We start from the raw sequence: 21485 nt of genomic DNA, 5'->3' as shown, positions 1-21485 counted from the left end.
AAATACAGTTTCCAGTTGTGGACAAGTTTGGGGTTGACAAAAAGAAATCACATACATAACATAAAATCCCTCTCTAATAAGATTTAACCCTTAGCCATGGATACAGAACTTAAGAATGGAAATTAGCAGGCCAACAAAGCGAAAGCAAATGCAGTGTATCTGGGGAGAGATTTTCCCTTGGTTTCCTTAAGAGGAAGCAGCAATGAAGTGATATTCCCCTTACAAGGAAGATCTTGAGAAATAAAGGGATTTCTTGCTGGGTCATTGCCCTTTTGTACTCATGCTTGCATCATCATTCCAGAACATCTTACACTAATCATCCGTGTGGTCCTGTTTAAGACATGTTTATAAACATTGGGCTGTCCTGATTTTTGAATTATGTGGAGTCTTCCCAGCAACACTCTCATTAGGAGTCTTTGCTCAGGTTTCCCTGAACCACTGCTCTTAATTCAGTTTTCCAGAAATCTGGAAAGCCCATCTTCATGCTTAGACCAAATCTGAAGCTCTAACTTTCTAACTTTGAAGAAAGAAAAAAAATTACATCTCAGTTATGAATTTGAAGGATTTCACATCTTGTATAGAAACAAGAAGTTCTTCCTTACTGGTTTTAATTATGAGATTAGATGAAGAGGATTTACACCAGCAGATTAAATCACAGGACAGTTCAGCCCCAGCATTACTTAATGATTCTGGGGAAAAAAATGGCTAATCCCTACAATGAAAACAATGAGAAATTTCACCAACTTTCTGAAACCAGTTGGTTTTTCTTTTGAAGTATTGCCTAATTATTATCTTCACTTCTTTATTTTCTCTTACAGAGATTCAAATTAAAGTGGTTAACAAATTATACATCCACAATTTTTCACTCAAAGTTCCCCTGTAACAATGATTTCCATATAGTAATTTTTTCATTGCATATAAGATATTATTGTAATAAACTCTAAATTTCCACTCAGTAATTTCTTGATGGTGACTTTCTTTTACAGAGGAGGAGAAATTAAGGAAGGCCTTTATTGGTGATGTTTATTGTTCTCCTAACTCATTGTTTCATACTTTTGTTTTTTCAGACTATATTTCCAGTCTGTATAGTCTTTCACTTTGTAATGCCAGACTTGCATGAAGTCTTTCTTGCAGCTTTATTTCTAGATAATTTTAGAGGCTGTATGAGCAGTAGTTAAAGGCAGGTACCCTGGAGATAGACTATGCTTTTTTCTTTTAATCCCTTACTATCATTTACTAATGATGTGACCTTAAACAAATGGCTCTGTATGCTTCAGTTTAATCTTTTATAAAAAACAGACTTGTTTTGAAGATTAAATTAATTGATATACATAAAATGCTTGGAAGAGTTCCTAGCACTGAGTAAAGACTCTATAAATGTTTGTTGGAATTAATTATAATGTAAGTATTCCAAATGAAGTGACAAGAAATGAGATTGCATCTTTAGGTAATTATTGTTTCTTTTTGTTCAAAGTTATCTAAATATCTTATTTTGGTACTTTTTAAAGTACTTTTTTCATACTTTTTAAAGTACTTTTTTGGTACTTTTTAAATTTATAAATTGAACTTCTCTGACTTTGAAGTTTGTTGACTGATAGATTAGATTGCACTATTAGGTTTATTTGGATTGTAATGTTTTTCACCAAGTCACGTTTGACTTCTGATGTAATTTTAGACATGAGCAGAGGTGTGCTGGAGCTGGCTTACACTGGCTTGGGAGAGCCTGTGATGTGTATTCTTTCTCAACTCCACATTCAATGACATTCCACTGGTGGCCTGAAATCAGCCATGGTGGGAGAATATACACCATGGAAATTGGCAAATGTCACAAATCAGAGCTTTTTTTTTTCCTAAAATAAGTAAGTGAGCTGGTTATTAAATATTTACCACCATACTCTAGGACATAAATCCATTTAAAACAGATGAAAAATCATTCCAGAATTCTGTCAAACTCTGTCCTTTTCCTATTAAAATATATACACCTGGGTGATCAAAATATTATATATCTAAAAAAAAAATATTATATATCTGTCTTTTTAACAACATGATTTATACCCGATTTTCAAGTTTTACCCCAACAGATCAACAATCACCTAATATAATTGATCTCAGAATTTTCATCTCAATATTAGTCATAAAAATTATCTGCATCTATAATTGTTTTGACACTGTCTTCCATATTTAATTACCACTAATTTAAAAATGTTTAATGTTTAAGCTCTAATTTGAGTATTATATTATTTATATTCTAAATATCCTCAACTTAACCATCTTTGGGAAAAAACTCCCTTAGCAGATTAAAAGATTAATTTTTGTCTTACTCCAGTCATTCTGGTTTAGTACAATATTCATAGTAATCCAAATGCCATATAGGTATTAATGATCTCCCACATGCTTTAATTACTACCTTAGTGTTCTTTGAAATTAGATGTTTCTCTGGTCTGTTTTCACAAGACTATTTATTAAGAAACACTCTGGTTCCTTTAACTCAAAGCAGGTTTCAATTTCATCTGAACTTTCTAGAAGAAAAACACACTATCTAATACCTTTCCAGCTGTGAGTACCATAAGAACATCTTTGTATAAGTGCCTAGCTAGTGCCTGACATTTAGCAGAGGCTCAATTTTGGTTAATTGAAGGATCACTACAAAAATGCCATACAATTTACTTTTCTTGACCTGAGAAGCAGCAATTTTTCTGAAGATAAAATTATTAAGAATTTGCCATATTCTGTTATTCTAACTGGAAATTTACCAAGGGATTGTTTTACCTGCTGGTCACTTTACATGTGGGAGTCTGGTGGATGAGACTCAAAATTTGATGCATACTACCTCATAACCATTTAGGATGGCTAGTATCAAAAAACAGAAAATAAGTTTTGACAAGGATGTGGAGAAATTGGAACCCCTGTGCAATGTCAGTGGGAATATAAAATAGTACAGCTACTGTGGAAAACAGTGTGGCTGTTACTCAAAAAATTAAAAATGGAATTACCATATGATCCAGCAATTCTGCTTCTGGGAATATACCCAAAGGAATTGAAAGCAGAGTATCAAAGAGATATTTGTACAACCATGTTTATAACAGCATTATTCACAATAACTAAAATGTGGAAGCAGTCCAAATGTTCATCAATGGATGAATGGATAAGCAGAATATGGAGTATACATACCATAGACTATTATTCATTCTTAAAAGGAATAATTCTGACACATGCCACAGCATGGTTGAATTCTAAGGACATTACACAAAATAAGGCAGCCTCAAAAAGACAAGTGACTGTATGATTCCACTTACATGATGTACTTAGAGTAGTCCAAATCATAGCTACAGAGATACAGAAACTAAGGTGGCGGTGACCAGGAGCCTTGGGGAGGGGGGAATGGGGAATTATTGTTTAATGAGTATAGAATTTCAGTGTTAAGAGATGAAAAGAATTGTGGAGGTGAATGGTGGTGATGGTTGCACAGCATTATGAATATATTTAATACCACTGAACTGTACACTTAACAATGGTTTAAGATGGTACGTTTTATGTTTTATGTATTTTACCACAGCGAAATAACTGAAAAAAAAATTTTGTACACGGTAATTTTCACAAAGGCCTTCTCCAGTCACAAAGTCAATCTCAGGCAAACTACTCCTAGCATTTGAATAGGGCTTTGGATTTTCCAAAGCACTCTCACTATTTCAAGAAATGAAGTTTATTTTGTCATTCCCATCTTCTTGCTGTTGTTTTTCCCTCTTCTACTTCAATTTATCATTCCATTATGCTTTATCACCTGCTTTCTTTTGAGTAACTTCCTTTATATTTACCTCCCTCCCATTATAAGTAAAAAAAACCAGTTTCTCTAATTAAAAAACCCAACCACCCAACCATGAGTTTTCTTCAAAAAGAGACTTGCAGATTTTCAGATGAAAAGAGTGAAGCATGCTTGAGAAAGGAAGAAAAGTTTGTGGCACAAAGGGAACAAAGAGAGGGAAAGAGGGAAGGGGAGAGAGAAAACAATTTAAATAGTGTAAGGATGCTGCTTTCCTGCACCCAATGAGAACAAAGCATGCTTAAGATGGCAGACATGAGTGCTGACTCCTTAGCTGGTCTAAGGTACAATGTGCCTGTCAATATAAGCATCTCATAGCCCTGAGTCTGAGTCTAGTTTTTGAAGAAAGACTACAGATATCTCCTAAACATGAACCTAGTATTAGAACTTCTTCTGGTACCCAAATGAAGAAACAGTACCTGCTTCTGTGCTGGGGGAGACACTCCTGATATTAAACTTAGTAAGAGATAAAAGGTCCATTTCAAGCTTTATACATAAATATTGATCATGCATATGGTAACTTTAAGAGTGATTTAAATGTTTTCAGAGTTAACTTGGGCTATTCTTGATTTACACCTTCAACCTGATTTTAAAACCTTATCGTATTTAAAATGCGATACTACCATTCATTGTCACCCAAGCATTATAGCATTAATAATCTTTTCCCTATATCCAGACTAATTTCTGATCCAAGCATACACTGGAATTCCATGCAAAGCATAACTGTGCACTTTCCCTTGAACTCAAGGAGGGGGAAACATGGGAATTTGGAGGAGCTGACCATTCCGTTGCCATTCTCATAAAATCCTGATCTACTCTAAACTCACACCCAAAATATCAGACTTAGGAAAGTAGGCCTTGTGAAGAGGTAGTTGTTTTAACTACCCTCTTCAAATAAGAGAGACAGTGTACCTGAGCCTGGGAGGAACTCCAGAGTCAGTATCTAAAGTTATTAAGCAGTTAAAGATCAGGGACCTCCCAGAGTCTAACTTAGGACCCACAGTGTATTTATAAAAGAGGCTAGGCCAGGGAAAAAACATGTTTTACACTTAAGAGATTATTGGTGAGGGTCTCCTTAGTTAATAATTGCTGAGAGCTTGGAGCTCTCACAGGGTGTTAAGTGTTCTTTTTGTGATAGTACATGCACCCTTATGTTCTTATTATATTGCACATATGAGGTTTCTTGTGTTGTCTAATTATACAAGGTTCTATCCTATCCAATGGAGATTCCAAAACTGCCTTCTCAATTAACTCATGGATATGAGACAAGAGACTTGTGTTCTTTCAGTTGGACAGCAAAATGTGCTCTCTGAAATGCAGGTCATTTGTGATATCAGGAAAAGTGTAGGCTTAAACATTGCCCAATGTACTCTGTAGTCATTTATTTGTATGCTAATGTCACCATTCACTATGATGGGAGCCTGCAGCTTTTAGAAATCTTTAAAACAATATATTTTAAAGTTACTATGATATTTCCTGGGGACAAAACATTTTTAATTCATGAAATTAATAATAATTTCAATAATAAACATAAAATGTGCCTCATTACTGAGTCCCACATTTCAGTTCAGGGTACAAATACATATTCAGCCCTCGAGACTTTCAATGGCGATTTGTATGTGTCCATTTACAGGCTTTATCCGTTGCTCGAGTAAATATTAGATGAACTATCCTATAAAAGAAAGAAATAAGTATGTTCACAGAGCACAGAAGACAGATTCTATCACGCATCCTTGCTTGAGTTCTCTGTCTTTCCAGTCCTCTCTCCATATCCCCTGCCTACATCACCAATACTGAAACACATAGCTTTTCTCAGATTGTGGTGAAATATCACCGGGAGTGGCAGAAAGCAGTGCTCCTTAGTGTGGTGCTGTGTCATCCAGTATATGGGATCAGATTCTAAAAGGAAAAGTCAAAATTACCCTTTAAAGCCTTATCAATACTTGATATACATTAGCTTAATTAATCCTCACAGTAACTCTTGGCAGTAGCTACTGTTATTTTCTCTAATTTACGAATCACAAACTAAGACAAAAGTCTACATTGTTATAGTCCACTTTGGGAAGGTGCCATGTAGGAATCTGGTAATTCCATTTCTCAGTAATTCCAACACACTGTTTCCTCTTCAGCACTGGGAAAGATGGCTGTTTCTTTAGTTAGTACCAGATGACATAGTTATCCGCATTTATGGCCATGATATATATTAAATTCACGTCTTTAACAACTATAATCAAATGTGTTGCAAGATGGTTGCATGATGGGAGGCATTCAAACATTAAAACCAGGTGTTACGATAGCAGGGCCACTCTCCCATCTATGGGCAATATGCTCTTTTATGACTGAAGAATCAGGCACAATTGCTCACTCTCTTTTAATTTTTTTCTTACATTAAAAAAATACATCTAGTAGGAATCATTAATCTAATAGAAGTTAAATGCTCATGGGATGTGACTCCAGTTTTCAGCTCGCCAGGGACTGTTTTGTTGAACTCAGTATGGCCAAAGACCACCCTGAACTGTTGGGATGAAGCCCAGTGGTACTATTTAGACTGCATAATTCACATATAAGGAAGTTGCTTCTGTGAATAATTATGTCCTCAAATAGCTTATGTGCTCGATACTTTAAAATCAAACATCATTCATTTTTCAAGTATGTACATATTTGTTTAAGGAATAGTTCAATAAATGAAATAATGCTCATTTTAAGGATACAGCACTTCTGCTATTTCAGAGCTCATCCATTACAGTTAGCATGCTTGGTCTATTACCTTAATAATGTATTTCAGAATAGGGCAGTCTCCACTGTGAGGGCTAGTGGTGCTGAGCAGCCTAGCACTGCAAGAAAGCATTGACACAACAGGGCAGATGTTGTCCTCAGTTTCAAATGGGCCATCCTCATGGCCCAGCAATCCCACAATACTTATCCTCACAGGGTAAACCTCAGATCTCTCCAACCCATTATTTACTACTACTTATTTTATTTTTTATTTTTTTTAACATCTTTATTGGGGTATAATTGCTTTACAATGGTGTGTTAGTTTCTGCTTTATAACAAAGTGAATCAGTTATACATATACATATGTTCCCATATCTCTTCCCTCTTGCATCTCCCTCCCTCCCACCCTCCCTACTACTATTTATTTTAGACAGACAACCACACCTCCTACTTTTTTGGGAAAAAATAAAAAGAAATAGAACAGAGCCTGCTTTTGTACTCAGTACAAAACTCACAAACTTACATCTGCATATAAACTTCTTTCTTGTGATAATAGATGAAGATTAGTCTTTCATTTCTAAAGCCAATACCTCCATCTGTGCTTTGGAACCATTTCCCTCCCATCTTCTTACATACATTATGCTATCAATAATTCATTTTTCCTTGCGTTCCTCTCCCATTTATTTATTTATTTATTAGCCACACTGTGTGGCTTTTGGGATCTTAGTTCTCTGACCAGGGATTGAACCTGGGCCACAGCAGTGAAAGCTCCAAGTCCTAACCACTGGACCACCAGGGAATTCCCTCATCTCTCTTTTAAATAATCCTGTGAAATATGCTTATCGCTCCACAGTTTAACCTTGCCCCAAAAAATTAATTTCTATGCCATTTTGCTCACCTTCCCAAATTTCCTGAAGGAGGTTCTAAACTCCTGGTCTCCTTTTCTTACCTCCTATTCCATAACCACTTCAATCTGGCTTTATTCTTCATTACTTGATAAAATCAATGATGACCATAATGCTAAACCCAACAATATTTATTCCTCATTTTACCTAATTTAGCAGCAGATTTCAACAGTGTTGACTATTTCTTCTTCAAAATACCCTCTTTGCTTGCCTTCTATGATGCATCATCACCCTCTAGTTTTTCTCCCCTACTCAGTGTTCAATGCAGGATGATTCCCTTCTACCAAGCCACTAGATGTCAGATTCCTGAAGATTTATCTTAGTCCTTTTCTCTTCTCACTGTACTGTCTCCAGCAAACTGGTATCAGTTACATCCAAGGCTTCTATCAATATTTATTTCCAGATGTCTTATACAATCTTTAATTAAACATTTTGTTTTGAGATAATTGTAGATTCACATGCAGTTTTAAGATGTAATACAAAGAGATCCCATGTGCCCTTTACCAGTTCCCCCCAATGGTAACATCTTATAAAATTACAGTACAATATCATGACCAGCTTATTAATATTGATACCATCAAGATACAGAACAGCTTCATCACCCCCAGGATGCTTCATGTTACCCCACTTCCCTCTCACCCCCCAATCCCCCTCTATCCTTAACCCCTGGCAACTACTAATTTGTTCTCCATTTCAATAATTTTGTCATTTCATATATTCATTAATGCAAACACATACTTACTTGTCCTAAAATGAAATTATATACCATTTAGAAAGGAATAAATGCATAGCCTTTGGGATTAAAAAAAAAGAAGAAGAATCCTTAAAAGAAAAAAATTTTTATCCTGATCCCTTAGTATGACGACATCAGGTGAGAGAGAGAGAAATAGAAAAGATATCCAGAAGTGGGGAACTATACAGGTAAAATGTACAGAAGCATGAATAGTTAGGCAGGTAATAGTAAGACCACTTATCTGGAAACAACAAAAAAAAAAGGTAGGATAGTCACAACAAGAAATTTCTCGTTTATTTGCACAGCTATAAATGAGAGATTTTCAACATTTTATTCAGAATGCAACACAGTATAGGTTCTAAGAGACCAAATCGTTTCCAATCTTCCCTCTTGCCACAGCCAATTTATATCTCAGGTTTATAAGTCCTACTTAAACTTCAGACACAGGCTCCAGTACCCTAATTCTGTAACCTAGGATTAGGTTCACATTTGAGTAGATTGATAAATCACGTACCAGCTGCAGCTCTTACAGCCTCTAGGGATGGGATAGGATTCTGTTTCACACGTGAGGCTTCTTTCCATTTCTAGAAAAGTTTTAGTCTAATTCTGAGTTATTTTTTAAAATTGCTCAGAAGTGAGCCATGCAAATCATACAGAAAAGATGCAGCATTTTAAACTATGGTAATAATTGAAACACAGCTAAACTTGGGTTCTTCAGTATTATTATTAGTTTATATTTTCTCTAACGGATATGTTTCCTTTGTGTATTTGACTCTCTACTATAATGTTTCCTCATCTGATTTATAATGGTGGTTACCGTGGAAGAAGGAAATTGTTATCACATGAACTTAAGCATAACTACAAAAACTTTCCGAGAGAAATCACTTTGATCAAACATACTTTTCTCTATTGAAAAGAAAAGCGTATCTATTAAGTTAGAAAAGAAAATTTCAGGAAGTTGTAAAATTTATGCTCTTTCAAAATTATTTCAAAAGTTTCATTCAACATAGCAAATATACAACAGTATAGAGAGTAAGAAAAAAGAATTGGAAAACTTTTATATACAAAATTAAGATTTTATTCTGATTATGGAAGTCTAGGATATTGCTAAAACTCACTAAAATGTTAGCAGTAGTGATGACTCTGTGGGTGAGTGATATGTAAAAAATGCTGCCAAATTCAAAGGTCCACTTAAGGGCTTATGCAACCAAAGAGGTTACATGGAAGAGCTGGGAGTAAATTAAACTTTGAAGGAAAGATGGGATTCTACAGATGGCATTTTTGAAGAGAAAAGGTGATTTAGCTTCGACTAGGTTCAGCTCTAGAACATTTTTATTAGTTTGGGGACTAGTTAGAGTATTTAAAATTTATTGAGTGTTTACTATGTGCCAGGCTATGTTCTAAGTACTTTTACATGCTTTAACTCATCTGATCCTCTCAGCAATCCCAGTAGTCGAGTGCTCTTATCCCCATTTTACAGAGGAAGAGATTGAGGCACACAGAGGATAAGTAACTTGCTGAGGGTTGCAGAACTACTAAGTGGTAAAACATGATTTGAAGCCTGGCTGGCAGGCCTGCAGTCTGTGCCCTCTGCATAGAACCTCATATAGCCATTCACAAGTGTGTAGTCCTCTCTGTGTCAGGCCTTTGTGTATATGTTCTTAGTTAATCCTCACAGCAATTTGAAGAGCTAGGTTAGGTATTGCTTGTCCATTTCAGAGATGAGGAAACTGAGATACAGCAGGTCCAGGATTAGAACCCATGCTGTATCTCATGTTTTCAACATCTGTGCTCCCAGCTTGGCCAAAGTAAAGGGCTGTAAAGTAAATTCATAGCATACAGGCTAGATAAGTCAATGTAGGCCAAATATAAAAGGATTTTGAGCAAAAATTTTAAAATTTGGACTTGATGCTTAAGAAATTTCTCAGTGTCTAGGTGCTCAATAAATTTTCTTGAATGAATGAATGAATATAAAGCTAAGTGGGGAAATTATTACATCAGCTTCTCCTCCAGACATTTAGTGGTAGCATGGATCACACAATAAAATTTAAAAACCACAGCCAGACAGAGGTAGCTTACTTATTTTCATCAAAATACTTTGCCTGCAATTAGATTCCACTGCCCCAGATGAGCTACAAAATACCTGAGTTGTGGCTTTCTGATTTGAATATACACACTTCTGAAAGGTCTGGTTAATTAAGTTCAATTAGTGAGATTTCCAGCTCTACTGAAACAGGAGGAAAGGGGGCAGGACACAACCTTTGAAAGAATGACATAGCCCAAGGACATCACATAAACTGATTAGAACCAAATGGGTCCAAGATGGCAGAGAAGTAGATTTCTACTAGACCTTGAACCTCAGTATACGCTCATTGTAACACATCAGCAAGCTAAATGACACACCCACAGGCGCCATGACAGTTCCAAGATTGACCATAAGGATCAAAAAGTGAGCGGTGGCCCAATTCCTGGAAATCCCCGCCCATTCCTGAAATAGCTGGAATACTCCTCCCACTCATTAGCCTATGAAATTACCCACCCCTATAAAAACTAACAATCCCATACCCTGGTGCCACTCTCACCTTCTGAGATGGCCCACGCTCTGTCTGTGGAGTGTGTTTCTCTCTAAATAAATCCACTTCTTACCTATCACTTGTCTCTCACTGAATTTTTTTCTGCGATGAGACATCAAGAATCTGAGCTTCCTTAAGTACTGAAACCAGCTGTGTGATCTCAGTTGGAAGACACTGGGTTTTGGCCGGGTTCGAGTCCTGGTTGCATGGGTTCAAGTCCCAATCAGGGTTTTGGCCAGGTTTAAGTTCCGGCCTCAGGGGTTCAAGTCCCAATCTGGGTTTAGGCTGAGTTCGAGTCCCAGCAAGTGGGCTCAAGACCCAATCTGAGGTGCAGTTTCACTACTATGTTTTTATTAAAATAGCTAAGCATAGCAACAGTAAAGAAGACAATTATCCTTGTAGTTCCCTGGTGGCCTAAGTTAGGACTCCAGGCTTTCACTGCTGAGGCCCAGGTTCAGTCCCTGGTCAGGGAACTGAGATCCTGCAAGCCCCACGGCATGACCAAAAACAAACAAACAAACAACTATATACATATATACACATATATACATAAAATTAACCAAAAAAATTCAGAGGCTTCCTCAATAATCCTTGACTTTCCTCAGTTACTGCTTGAACTGAACTTAGTTATATCTAGGCTCCTAGGCTCAAATTTTAAAATGTCTTCAATTCATTCAAAAATCTTTATGGACTTCCGGCCTCTGCCACCGCCGCCACGAGCTGAGGGCCGAGAGAGTTGGGCGGCGGGTGCGACGGTCCCCGTGCAGCCATGGACTGGCTAATGGGGATCGAGAAGGGCTGGCACTTTTCACCTAGTAGCGTGGTCCTCCATCTGATCTGTGCCCAGCTCTGGAGCAGTGTTGAAATTAGCTGGAAACCCCTGCTGCTCCCCTTCCTCTTGCATCTTCTGAGTTACATCATGTCTGGTGCTCCCATCATGCAGGGTTGGCTCTCCAGGGTTTCCGGTCAACCGGGCTGGTGAGCCTGAGAACTGGCATTTCCGACAGGCTCCCAGGTGATGCTGGACCAGGAGCAGGTGGGGAAGCAGCCATGTAACTGTGTGGAGGCCTCATGGGCATGGAAGCATGTGAGCTGCACGCCCCTCGCGGAGTGTCTGCCGCCTGCACAGCACTGTTGATGCTGGGGCAGGACGGGTCTTTTTGTGGGACCTCCACCCACAAGACACCAGGAGCACCCCTCACTGGGAAAACTTCAGACATTCTTACACATGCTTTTTCAGAGAATAGAGGAGGAAATACTACCTAATTCAGTGAGGCTAAAATAAGACAAGAACCTAACAAGAAAAGGACAATTGCAGAGCACTGTCCTCTGTGAACACAGATGTAAAACTCCCTAAGAAACTATTAGCAAAACGAATCCAGCAATATATAAAAAGAATAACAGGTCATAACCCAGAGAGGCTTTTTTCCCAGCAATCTAAGCTTAGCTGACCTTTGAAAATCAGTCAGTATAATTCACCACATTAACAGAATAAAGGAGAAAAAAAATCTCAGTTAGATGTAGAAACAGTGCATGGCAAAATATTCACATAAACAATCAGCAAACCAGGAATAGAAGGGAATGTTCTCAAGTGGTAAAGGGCACCCGGAAAAAATCTAGAGCTCATATCAAATGTTCAGTTGAATGACTAGACTGAACATCTTGCCCTGCGATCAGGAACCAGGCAAGGATGCTCTCTCTCACTACTTCTGTTCAGCACTGTGCTGATGGTCTTAGCTGTGCCATGAGGCAAAAAAAAGAGAAAGAGAGAAGAAGAAAAAGAAATAAAAGGTATAAATATTGGAAAGGAAGAGGTAGTTTGTTTGGGAAATAACAGGGTCATATATACTTATAAAATTATAGGACACTGCAAAAAGTCCAAGAAGAAGATATAAAAATTGGAAATATTTATGCACCCAACATAGGAGCTCCTCAATACATAAGGCAAATACTAACAGCCATAAAAGGGGAAGTCAACAATAACACAATCATAGTAGGGAACTTTAACACCCTACTTTCACCAATGGACAGATCATCCAAAATGAAAATAAATAAGGAAACACAGCTTTAAATGATACATTAAACAAGATGGACTTAATTGATATTTATAGGACCTTCCATCCAAAAACAAGAGAATACACATTTTTCTCAAGTGCTCATGGAATATTCTCCAGGATAGATCATATCTTGGGTCACAAATCAAGCCTTGGTAAATTTAAGAAAATTGAAATTGTATCACGTATCTTTGCCAAACACAACCCTATGAGACTAGATATCAATTACAGGAAAATATCTGTAAAAAATACAAACACCTGGAGGCTAAACAATACACTACTTAATGACAAAGTGATCACTGAAGAAATCAAAGAGGAAATTTTAAAAACCTAAAAACAAATGACAATGGAGACACGACAACCCAAAATCTATGGGATGCAGCAAAAGCAGTTCTAAGAGGGAAGTTTATAGCAATACAATCCTACTTAAGAAACAGGAAACATCTCGAATAAACAACCTAACCTTGCACCTAAAGCAATTAGAGAAAGAAGAACAAAAAAACCCCAGAGTTAGCAGACGGAAAGAAATCATAAAAATCAGATCAGAAATAAATGAAAAAGAAATGAAGGAAACGATAGCAAAGATCAGTAAAACTAAAAGCTGGTTCTTTGAGAAGATATACAAAATTGATAAACCATTAGCCAGACTCATCAAGAAAAGAAGGGAGAAGACTCAAATCAATAGAATTAGAAATGAAAAAGGGAAAGTAACAACTGACACTGCAGAAATACAAAAGATGAGAGATTACTACAAGCAACTTTATGCCAATAAAATGGACAACCTGGAAGAAATGGACAAATTCTTAGAAATGCACAACCTGCCAAGACTGAATCAGGAAGAAATAGAAAATATGAACAGACCAATCACAAGCATTGAAATTGAAACTGTGATTAAAAATCTTCCAACAAACAAAAGCCCAGGACCCGATGGCTTCACAGGCAAATTCTATCAAACATTTAGAGAACAGCTAACATTTATCCTTCTCAAACTCTTCCAAAATACAGCAGAGGGAGGAATACTCCCAAACTCATTCTACAAAGCCACCATCACCCTGATACCAAAACCAGACAAGGATGTCACAAAGAAAACTACAGGCCAATATCACTGATGAACATAGATGCAAAAATCCTTAACAAAATACTAGCAAACAGAATCCAACAGCACATAAAGAGAATCACACACCATGATCAGGTGGGGTTTATTCCAGGAATGCAAGGATTCTTCAATGTAAGCAAATCAATCAATGTGATACACCATATTAATAATTGAAGGAGAAAAACCATATGGTCATCTCAATAGATGCAGAGAAAGCTTTCGACAAAATTCAACACCCATTTATGATAAAACCCTCCAGAAAGTAAGCATAGAGGGAATTTACTTCAACATAATAAAGGTCATATATGACAAACCCACAGCCAACATCATCCTCAATGGTGAAAAACTGAAAGCATTTCCACTAAGATCAGGAACAAGACAAGGTTGCCCACTCTCACCACTCTTATTCAACATAGTTTTGGAAGTTTTAGCCACAGCAATCAGAGAAAAAAAGGAAATAAAAGGAATCCAAATTGGAAAAGAAGACATAAAGGTGTCACTGTTTGCAGACCACATGATACTATACATAGAGAATCCTAAAGATGCTACCAGAAAACTACTAGAGCTAATCAATGAATTTGGTAAAGTAGCAGGATACAAAATTAATGCACAGAAATCTCTGGCATTCCTATACACTAATGATGAAAAATGTGAAAGTGAAATCAAGAAAACACTCCCATTTACCATTGCAACAAAAAGAATAAAATATCTAGGAATAAACCTACCTAAGGAGACAAAAGATATGTATGCAGAAAATTATAAGACACTGCTGAAAGAAATTAAAGATGATACAAATAGATGGAGAGATATACCGTGTTCTCGGATTGAAAGAATCAACATTGTGAAAATGACTCTACTACCCAAAGCAATCTACAGATTCAATGCAATCCCTTTCAAACTACCACTGGCATTTTTCACAGAACTAGGACAAAAAATTTCACAATTTGTATGGAAACACAAAAGACCCCGAATAGCCAAAGCAATCTTGAGAACGAAAAATGGAGCTGGAGGAATCAGGCTCCCTGACTTCAGACTATACTATAGAGCTACAGTAATCAAGGCAGTATGGTACTGGCACAAAAACAGAAATATAGATCAATGGAACAGGATAGAAGGCCCAGAGATAAACCCATGCACATATGGTCACCTTATCTTTGATAAAGGAGGCAGGAATATACAGTGGAGAAAGGACAGCCTCTTCAATAAGTGGTGTTGGGAAAACTGGACAGGTACATGTTAAAGTATGAGATTAGATCACTCCCTAACACCATACACAAAAATAAGCTCAAAATGGATTAAAAACCTAAATGTAAGGCCAGAAACTATCAAACTCTTAGAGGAAAACATAGGCAGAACACTCTATAACGTAAATCACAGGAAGATCCTTTTTGACCCACCTCCTAGAGAAATGGAAATAAAAACAAAAATAAAGCTAATGAAACTTCAAAGCTTTTGCACAGCAAAAGAAACCATAAACAAGACCAAAAGACAACCCTCAGAATGGGAGAAAATATTTGCAAATGAAGCAACTGACAAAGGATTAATCTCCAAAATTTACAAGCAGCTCATGCAGCTCAATAACAAAAAAACAAACAGACCAATCCAAAAATGGGCAGAAGACCTAAATAGACACTTCTCCAAAGAAGATATACAGAGTGCCAACAAACACATGAAAGAATGCTCAACATCATTAATCATTAGAGAAATGCAAATCAAAACTGCAATGAGATATCATCTCACACCAGTCAGAATGGCCATCATCAAAAAATCTAGAAACAATAAATGCTGGAGAGGGTGTGGAGAAAAGGGAACACTCTTGCACTGCTGGTGGGAATGTTAATTGGTACAGCCACTATGGAGAACAGTATGGAGGTTCCCTAAAAAACTATAAACAGAACTACCATATGACCCAGCAATCCCACTGCTGGGCATATACCCTGAGAAAACCATAATTCAAAAAGAGTCCTGTACCAAAAGTTCATTGCAGCTCTATTTACAATAGCCAGAAGATGGAAACAACCTAAGTGTCCATCATCAGATGAATGGATAAAGAAGATGTGGCACATATATACAATGGAATATTACTCAGCCATAAAAAGAAACAAAATTGAGTTATTTGTAGTGAGGTGGATGGACCTAGAGTCTGTCATACAGAGTGAAGTAAGTCAGAAAGAGAAAAACAAATACCGTATGCTAACACATATATATGGAATCTAAGAAAAAAGAGAAAAGGTCATGAAGAACCTAGGGGCAAGACGGGAATAAAGACGCAGACCTACTAGAGAATGGACTTAAGGATATGGGGAGGGGGAAGGGTAAGCTGTGACAAAGTGAGAGAGTGGCATGGACATATATACACTACCAAACCTAAAATAGATAGCTAGTGGGAAGCAGCTGCACAGCACAGGGAGATCAACTCGGTGCTTTGTGAATACCTAGAGGGGTGGGATACGGAGGGTGGGAGGGAGGGAGACGCAAGAAGGAAGAGATATGGGAACATATGTATATGTATAACTGATCACTTTGTTATAAAGCAAAAACTAACACACCATTGTAAAGCAATTATACTCCAATAAAGATGTAAAAAAAAAAATCTTTGTTTTTAACAACGTTTTACTCAAAACTGTATTCGCATTTCAAATGCTTCTAGATCAGGGGTCCCCACCCCCAGGCTACAGACCGGTACCGGTCGGTGGCCTGTTAGGAACCGGGCTGCACAGCAGGAGGTGAGCGACGGGGGAGCGAGCAAAGCTTCATCTGTATTTTGCTCTCATTACCGCCTGAGCTCTGCCTCCTGTCAGATCAGAGATGGCATTAGTTTCTCATAGGAGGGCAAACCCTACTGTGAACTGTGCATGCGAGGGATCTAGGTTGCTTCTTATGAGAATTAATGCCTGATGATCTGAGGTGGAGCTGAGGCAGTGATGCTAGCGCTGGGGAGTGGCTGCAAATACAGATTATCATTAGCAGACAGGTTTGCCTGCACAGAGACCATAATCAATCAATTGCTTGCAGACTCATATCAAAACCCTATCAGTGAGTGGCAAGTGAAAGCAAACTCAGGGCTCCCACTGATTCTGCATTATGGTGAGTTGTATAATTATTTCATTATATATTACAATGTAATAATAATAGAAATAAAGTGCACAGTACATGTAATGCACTTGAATCATCCCAAAACCATCCCCTCCCACCACCACCACACACCCCCACCCCGGTCCGTGGAAAAATTCTCTTCCATTGAAACTGGTCCCTGGTGCCACAAAGGTTGGGGACTGCTGTTCTAGTTGACCTTTAGCCAAATTAGTATTGAAACTCTGTCTCATCCTTGCTCTTATTCAGTTAGGGAGACCTCATCACAGAGCGGGTGAGCAGCCTTCTCTCTGCTCTCGCTATTAGAAGCACTAACACTTCATCTCAGGTCTCTTCGTGTTTCAAATAACATGAGAAAAAACTGACAAATACAGGGAAAACAGGATCTTCTGGTCCTTCTTTCTGGTCCTTTGTTTTTCTGTTTTTCCAGAAATGAAATATAGTTACCTCTTTTTTCCCTTACTAAGCATATCACAGTAAGTTGGTAACATCTGTTTTTTCAGATTACCTTCTGAAAGAACCTGTCATTACATATCTTAGCTTTTCTTTTTTTTTGAACTATAACTGACTTACAGCATCATAATTAGTTTCAGCTGTAGAACATAGTGATTCAATATTTTATACATTACAAAATGGTCACCATGATAAGTCTAGTTACCATCTGTCACCATACAGAATTATTACAATATTATTGACTGTATTCTCTATGCTATACATTACATCCCTGTGAGTTATTTATTTTATAACAGGAAGTTTGTAACTCTTAATTTCCCTCACCTATTTCACTAATCCCCCCACCTCCCTCCCCTCTGGCAACCACCACTTTGTTCTCTGAGTCTGTTTCTGTTTTGCTATGTTTGTTTGTTTTGTTTTTTAAATGCTACATGTGAGTGAAACCATGTGGTATATATGTCTCTCTCTGTCTGATACATTTCATTTAGTATAATATCCTCTAGGTCCATCCATGTTGTTGCAAATGGAAAGATTTCATTACTTTTTATGGTTGAATAATATTCCGTTATATATACACCATGTCTTCTTTATCCATTCATCTATCGATAGACACTTAGGTTGCTTCCATATCTGGGCTATTGTAAATAATGCTCCCCAATTTGTTGAGCATTTGTACAATCTACCTTGAACTCTTTATGGGATAGATTGCTTATCTCCACTTCCAAAGTTCTTCTGGGGTTTTGTTCCTTCTTTGGAACATATTTCTTTGTCTCCTCATTTTGCCTAATTCTCTGTTTATTTCTAAGTATTAGGCAAGTCAGTTATGTTTCCTGACCTTGCAGAAATGGCCTTATGTAGGAGATGTCCTATGGGGCCCAACAGCACACTACCCTCTGGTCAGCAGAGCTGTATGCTCTAGGGGTGCCCTTTATGTGGGCTGAGTGGGCCCTTCTGTTGTGATGAGGCAGACTACTGTGGGTGCACAGGTAGTCAGAGCTGGCCCCCATCTGGTTGGCTGTCCAGCTCTGGCTCAAGAGGAGGCTGCCAACCCACTGGTGGGCAGGACAGGGTCCCAGTGGTGGCTGGCTGTGGGGCCCAAAAGGGGGATCCCGGGACTGATGTTGGCCCACTATATCTTAGCTTTTGCCTGAAACTTTTTACCTAAAGGGTCAGCATACCATCTAAGGGAAAAAGAAAGGTTTTTAAAAAAAAAAAAAAAAAAACCATGAGGTTAAATAAATGATCTGTTCTATCATTTAAAAATTTAGCAATAAATATACTTTCTGTGAAATCACCTTAATTATTAATTTGGCCTTAAATTAATTTTAATGAATAATATTCACATCAAATATAACTTGGAATTAACTATTTAAGCCAATATAGGTCAACTTTGTAAAATAACTTACCCTTCCTTCTCTGTTGCAGTTCAGCTACATTATTCAAAGTCTACAGTTAGCAAGTTTCTCCAGCTGTCCTACAATGAAGGAGGTTCATACATTAGAATATAACAAAAAATTTCAAATGGAAATAAGTTGTTGTCACTGCCTAATATAACCCTTCAAACCATTTCTCTTCCTGCTTATGGTTGGTGTTGTTTTTTGGTTTATAGGGACAGAGCCCCTTTTATTTTTACTTCAGAGATGGAGTACTTTATTACAGAGGGTGGGAAAAACCCACAGCATTTCCAAGATTTTGTGGAGCTTTGCTGTCGAGCTTATAATATTGTCAGAAGACACAGCCGCCTGCTCTTAAACCTGCTAGAAATGGTAAGTCCCTTGGGGAAATAACAGAAATAATAAGCTTCCTTTATGGCTCTCTTTCAGTAGTCTATCTTTCCTAATGGCTTGGAGTTCCCCAAAGAGCTATTCAAAACAGAATGGAATGAACAAACTAAAAGCACCATGGTACAGCTTATAAATACATTCTTAATAATTCATAACATTTGTTCACAGTTATTGTCTCAAACCTTTCTCTTCACAATAATATTGATGTATTCAGGGGTTATCTCAGTATACTTTGATTAAAGGTCAAGGACAGTAATTTAGAATATTATACCAATTGTACTGTGCTTTAGAATTTTTTCAAAAGTATTTTTAAAATACTATCTCATTTTCACATTATGGCAACCCAATGATGTAGAACAAGCAAGGATTTTTCCTGGTTTCCCTCCCAATCTCTGCCTTTGATCACTTGCTTATTTTCCAGATTAAGAAACTGAGAGCCAAAAATGTAAGGTGACTTCCTAGCAACTTGACTCGAGGGTGGTACATTTACTACATTGAGTCTACTGAGTCATGGTCCTGGGTACTCTCTGTTGACCAAGAGGGGAATTTTTTTTTTTTTTTTTAGCATCTTTATTGGAGTATAATTGCTGTACAATGGTGTGTTAGTTTCTGCTTTATAACAAAGTGAATCAGTTATACATATACATATGTTCCCATATCTCTTCCCTCTTGCGTCTCCCTGCCTCCCACCCTCCTTATCCCACCCCTCTAGATGGTCACAAAGCACCGAGCTGATCTCCCTGTGCTATGCGGCTGCTTCCCACTAGCTATCTATTTTACGTTTGGTAGTGTATATATGTCCGTGCCACTTTGTCACAGCTTACCCTTCCCCCTCCCCATATCCTCAAATCCATTCTCTAGTAGGTCTGTGTCTTTATTCCTGTCTTGCCCCTAGGTTCTTCATGACTCTTTTTCTTTTTTCTTAGATTTCATATATATGTGTTAGCATATGGTATTTGTTTTTGTCTTTCTGACTTACTTCACTCTGTATGACAGACTCTAGGTCCATCCACCTCACTACAAATAACTCAATTTCGTTTCTTTTTATGGCTGAGTAATATTCCATTGTATATATGTGCTACATCTTCTTTATCCATTCATCTGTTGATGGACACTTAGGTTGCTTCCATGTCCTGGCTATTGTAAATAGAGCGGCAATGAACATTTTGGTACACGACTCTTTTTTTTTTTTTTTTTGCGGTACGTGGGCCTCTCACTGCTGTGGCCTCTCCCGTTGCGGAGCACAGGCTCCGGACGCGCAGGCTCAGCGGCCATGGCTCACGGGATCAGCCGCTCCGCGGCATGTGGGATCTTCCCGGACCGGGGCACGAATCCGTGTCCCCTGCATTGGCAGGTGGACTCTCAACCACTGCGCCACCAGGGAAGCCCCATGACTCTTTGTGAGTTCTGGTTTTCTAAGGGTATATGCCCAGTAGTGGGATTGCTGGGTCGTATGGTAGTTCTATTTTTAGTTTTTTAAGGAACCTCCATACTGTTCTCCATAGTGGCTGTATCAATTTACATTTCCACCCACAGTGCAAGAGTGTTCCCTTTTCTCCACACCCTCTCCAGCGTTTATTGTTTCTAGATTTTTTGATGATGGCCATTCTGACTGGTGTGAGATGATATCTCATTGTAGCTTTGATTTGCATTTCTCTAATGATTAGTGATGTTGAGCATTCTTTCATGTGTTTGTTGGCACTCTGTATATCTTCTTTGGAGAAGTGTCTATTTAGGTCTTCTGCCCATTTTTGGATTGGGTTGTTTGTTTTTTTGATATTGAGCTGCTTGTAAATTTTGGAGATTAATCCTTTGTCAGTTGCTTCATTTGCAAATATTTTCTCCCATTCTGAGGGTTGTCTTTTGGTCTTGTTTATGGTTTCCTTTGCTGTGCAAAAGCTTTGAAGTTTCATTAGGTCCCATTTGTTTATTTTTGTTTTTATTTCCATTTCTGTAGGAGGTGGGTCAATAAGGATCTTGCTGTGATTTATGTCATAGAGTGTTCTCCCTATGTTTCCCTCCAAGAGTTTGATAGTTTCTGGCCTTACATTTAGGTCTTTAATCCATTTTGAGTTTATTTTTGTGTATGGTGTTAGGGAGTGTTCTAAGTTCATACTTTTACATGTACCTGTCCAGTTTTCCCAGCACCACTTATTGAATAGGCTGTCTTTTCTCCATTGTATATTCTTGCCTCCTTTATTAAAGATAATGTGACCATACAACAGGGGACTTTTTAATGTTTCCTTCCACTGTCCAGTG

General features: G+C 37.8%; 1 protein-coding gene across 6 annotated transcripts in view; it reads left to right on the top strand.

Moving 5' to 3' along the window:
* The window catches only part of PIK3C2G (phosphatidylinositol-4-phosphate 3-kinase catalytic subunit type 2 gamma), a 366119-nt gene that overhangs the window by 223820 nt on the left and 120814 nt on the right, over positions 1-21485 (top strand). For all 6 annotated transcript variants that reach the window (XM_019936917.3, XM_019936884.3, XM_073788986.1 and 3 more), the window contains one exon: positions 19052-19208. In XM_019936917.3, coding sequence (XP_019792476.2) covers positions 19052-19208 — 157 coding nt within the window. The remainder of the gene's footprint in view (positions 1-19051; positions 19209-21485) is intronic.

Source organism: Tursiops truncatus, chromosome 11 (assembly GCF_011762595.2).
Source record: "Tursiops truncatus isolate mTurTru1 chromosome 11, mTurTru1.mat.Y, whole genome shotgun sequence".
Classification (NCBI taxonomy): domain Eukaryota; kingdom Metazoa; phylum Chordata; class Mammalia; order Artiodactyla; family Delphinidae; genus Tursiops; species Tursiops truncatus.
The sequence above is the reverse complement of the archived record's forward strand: the minus strand, read 5'-3'. Positions and strand labels throughout refer to the sequence as shown.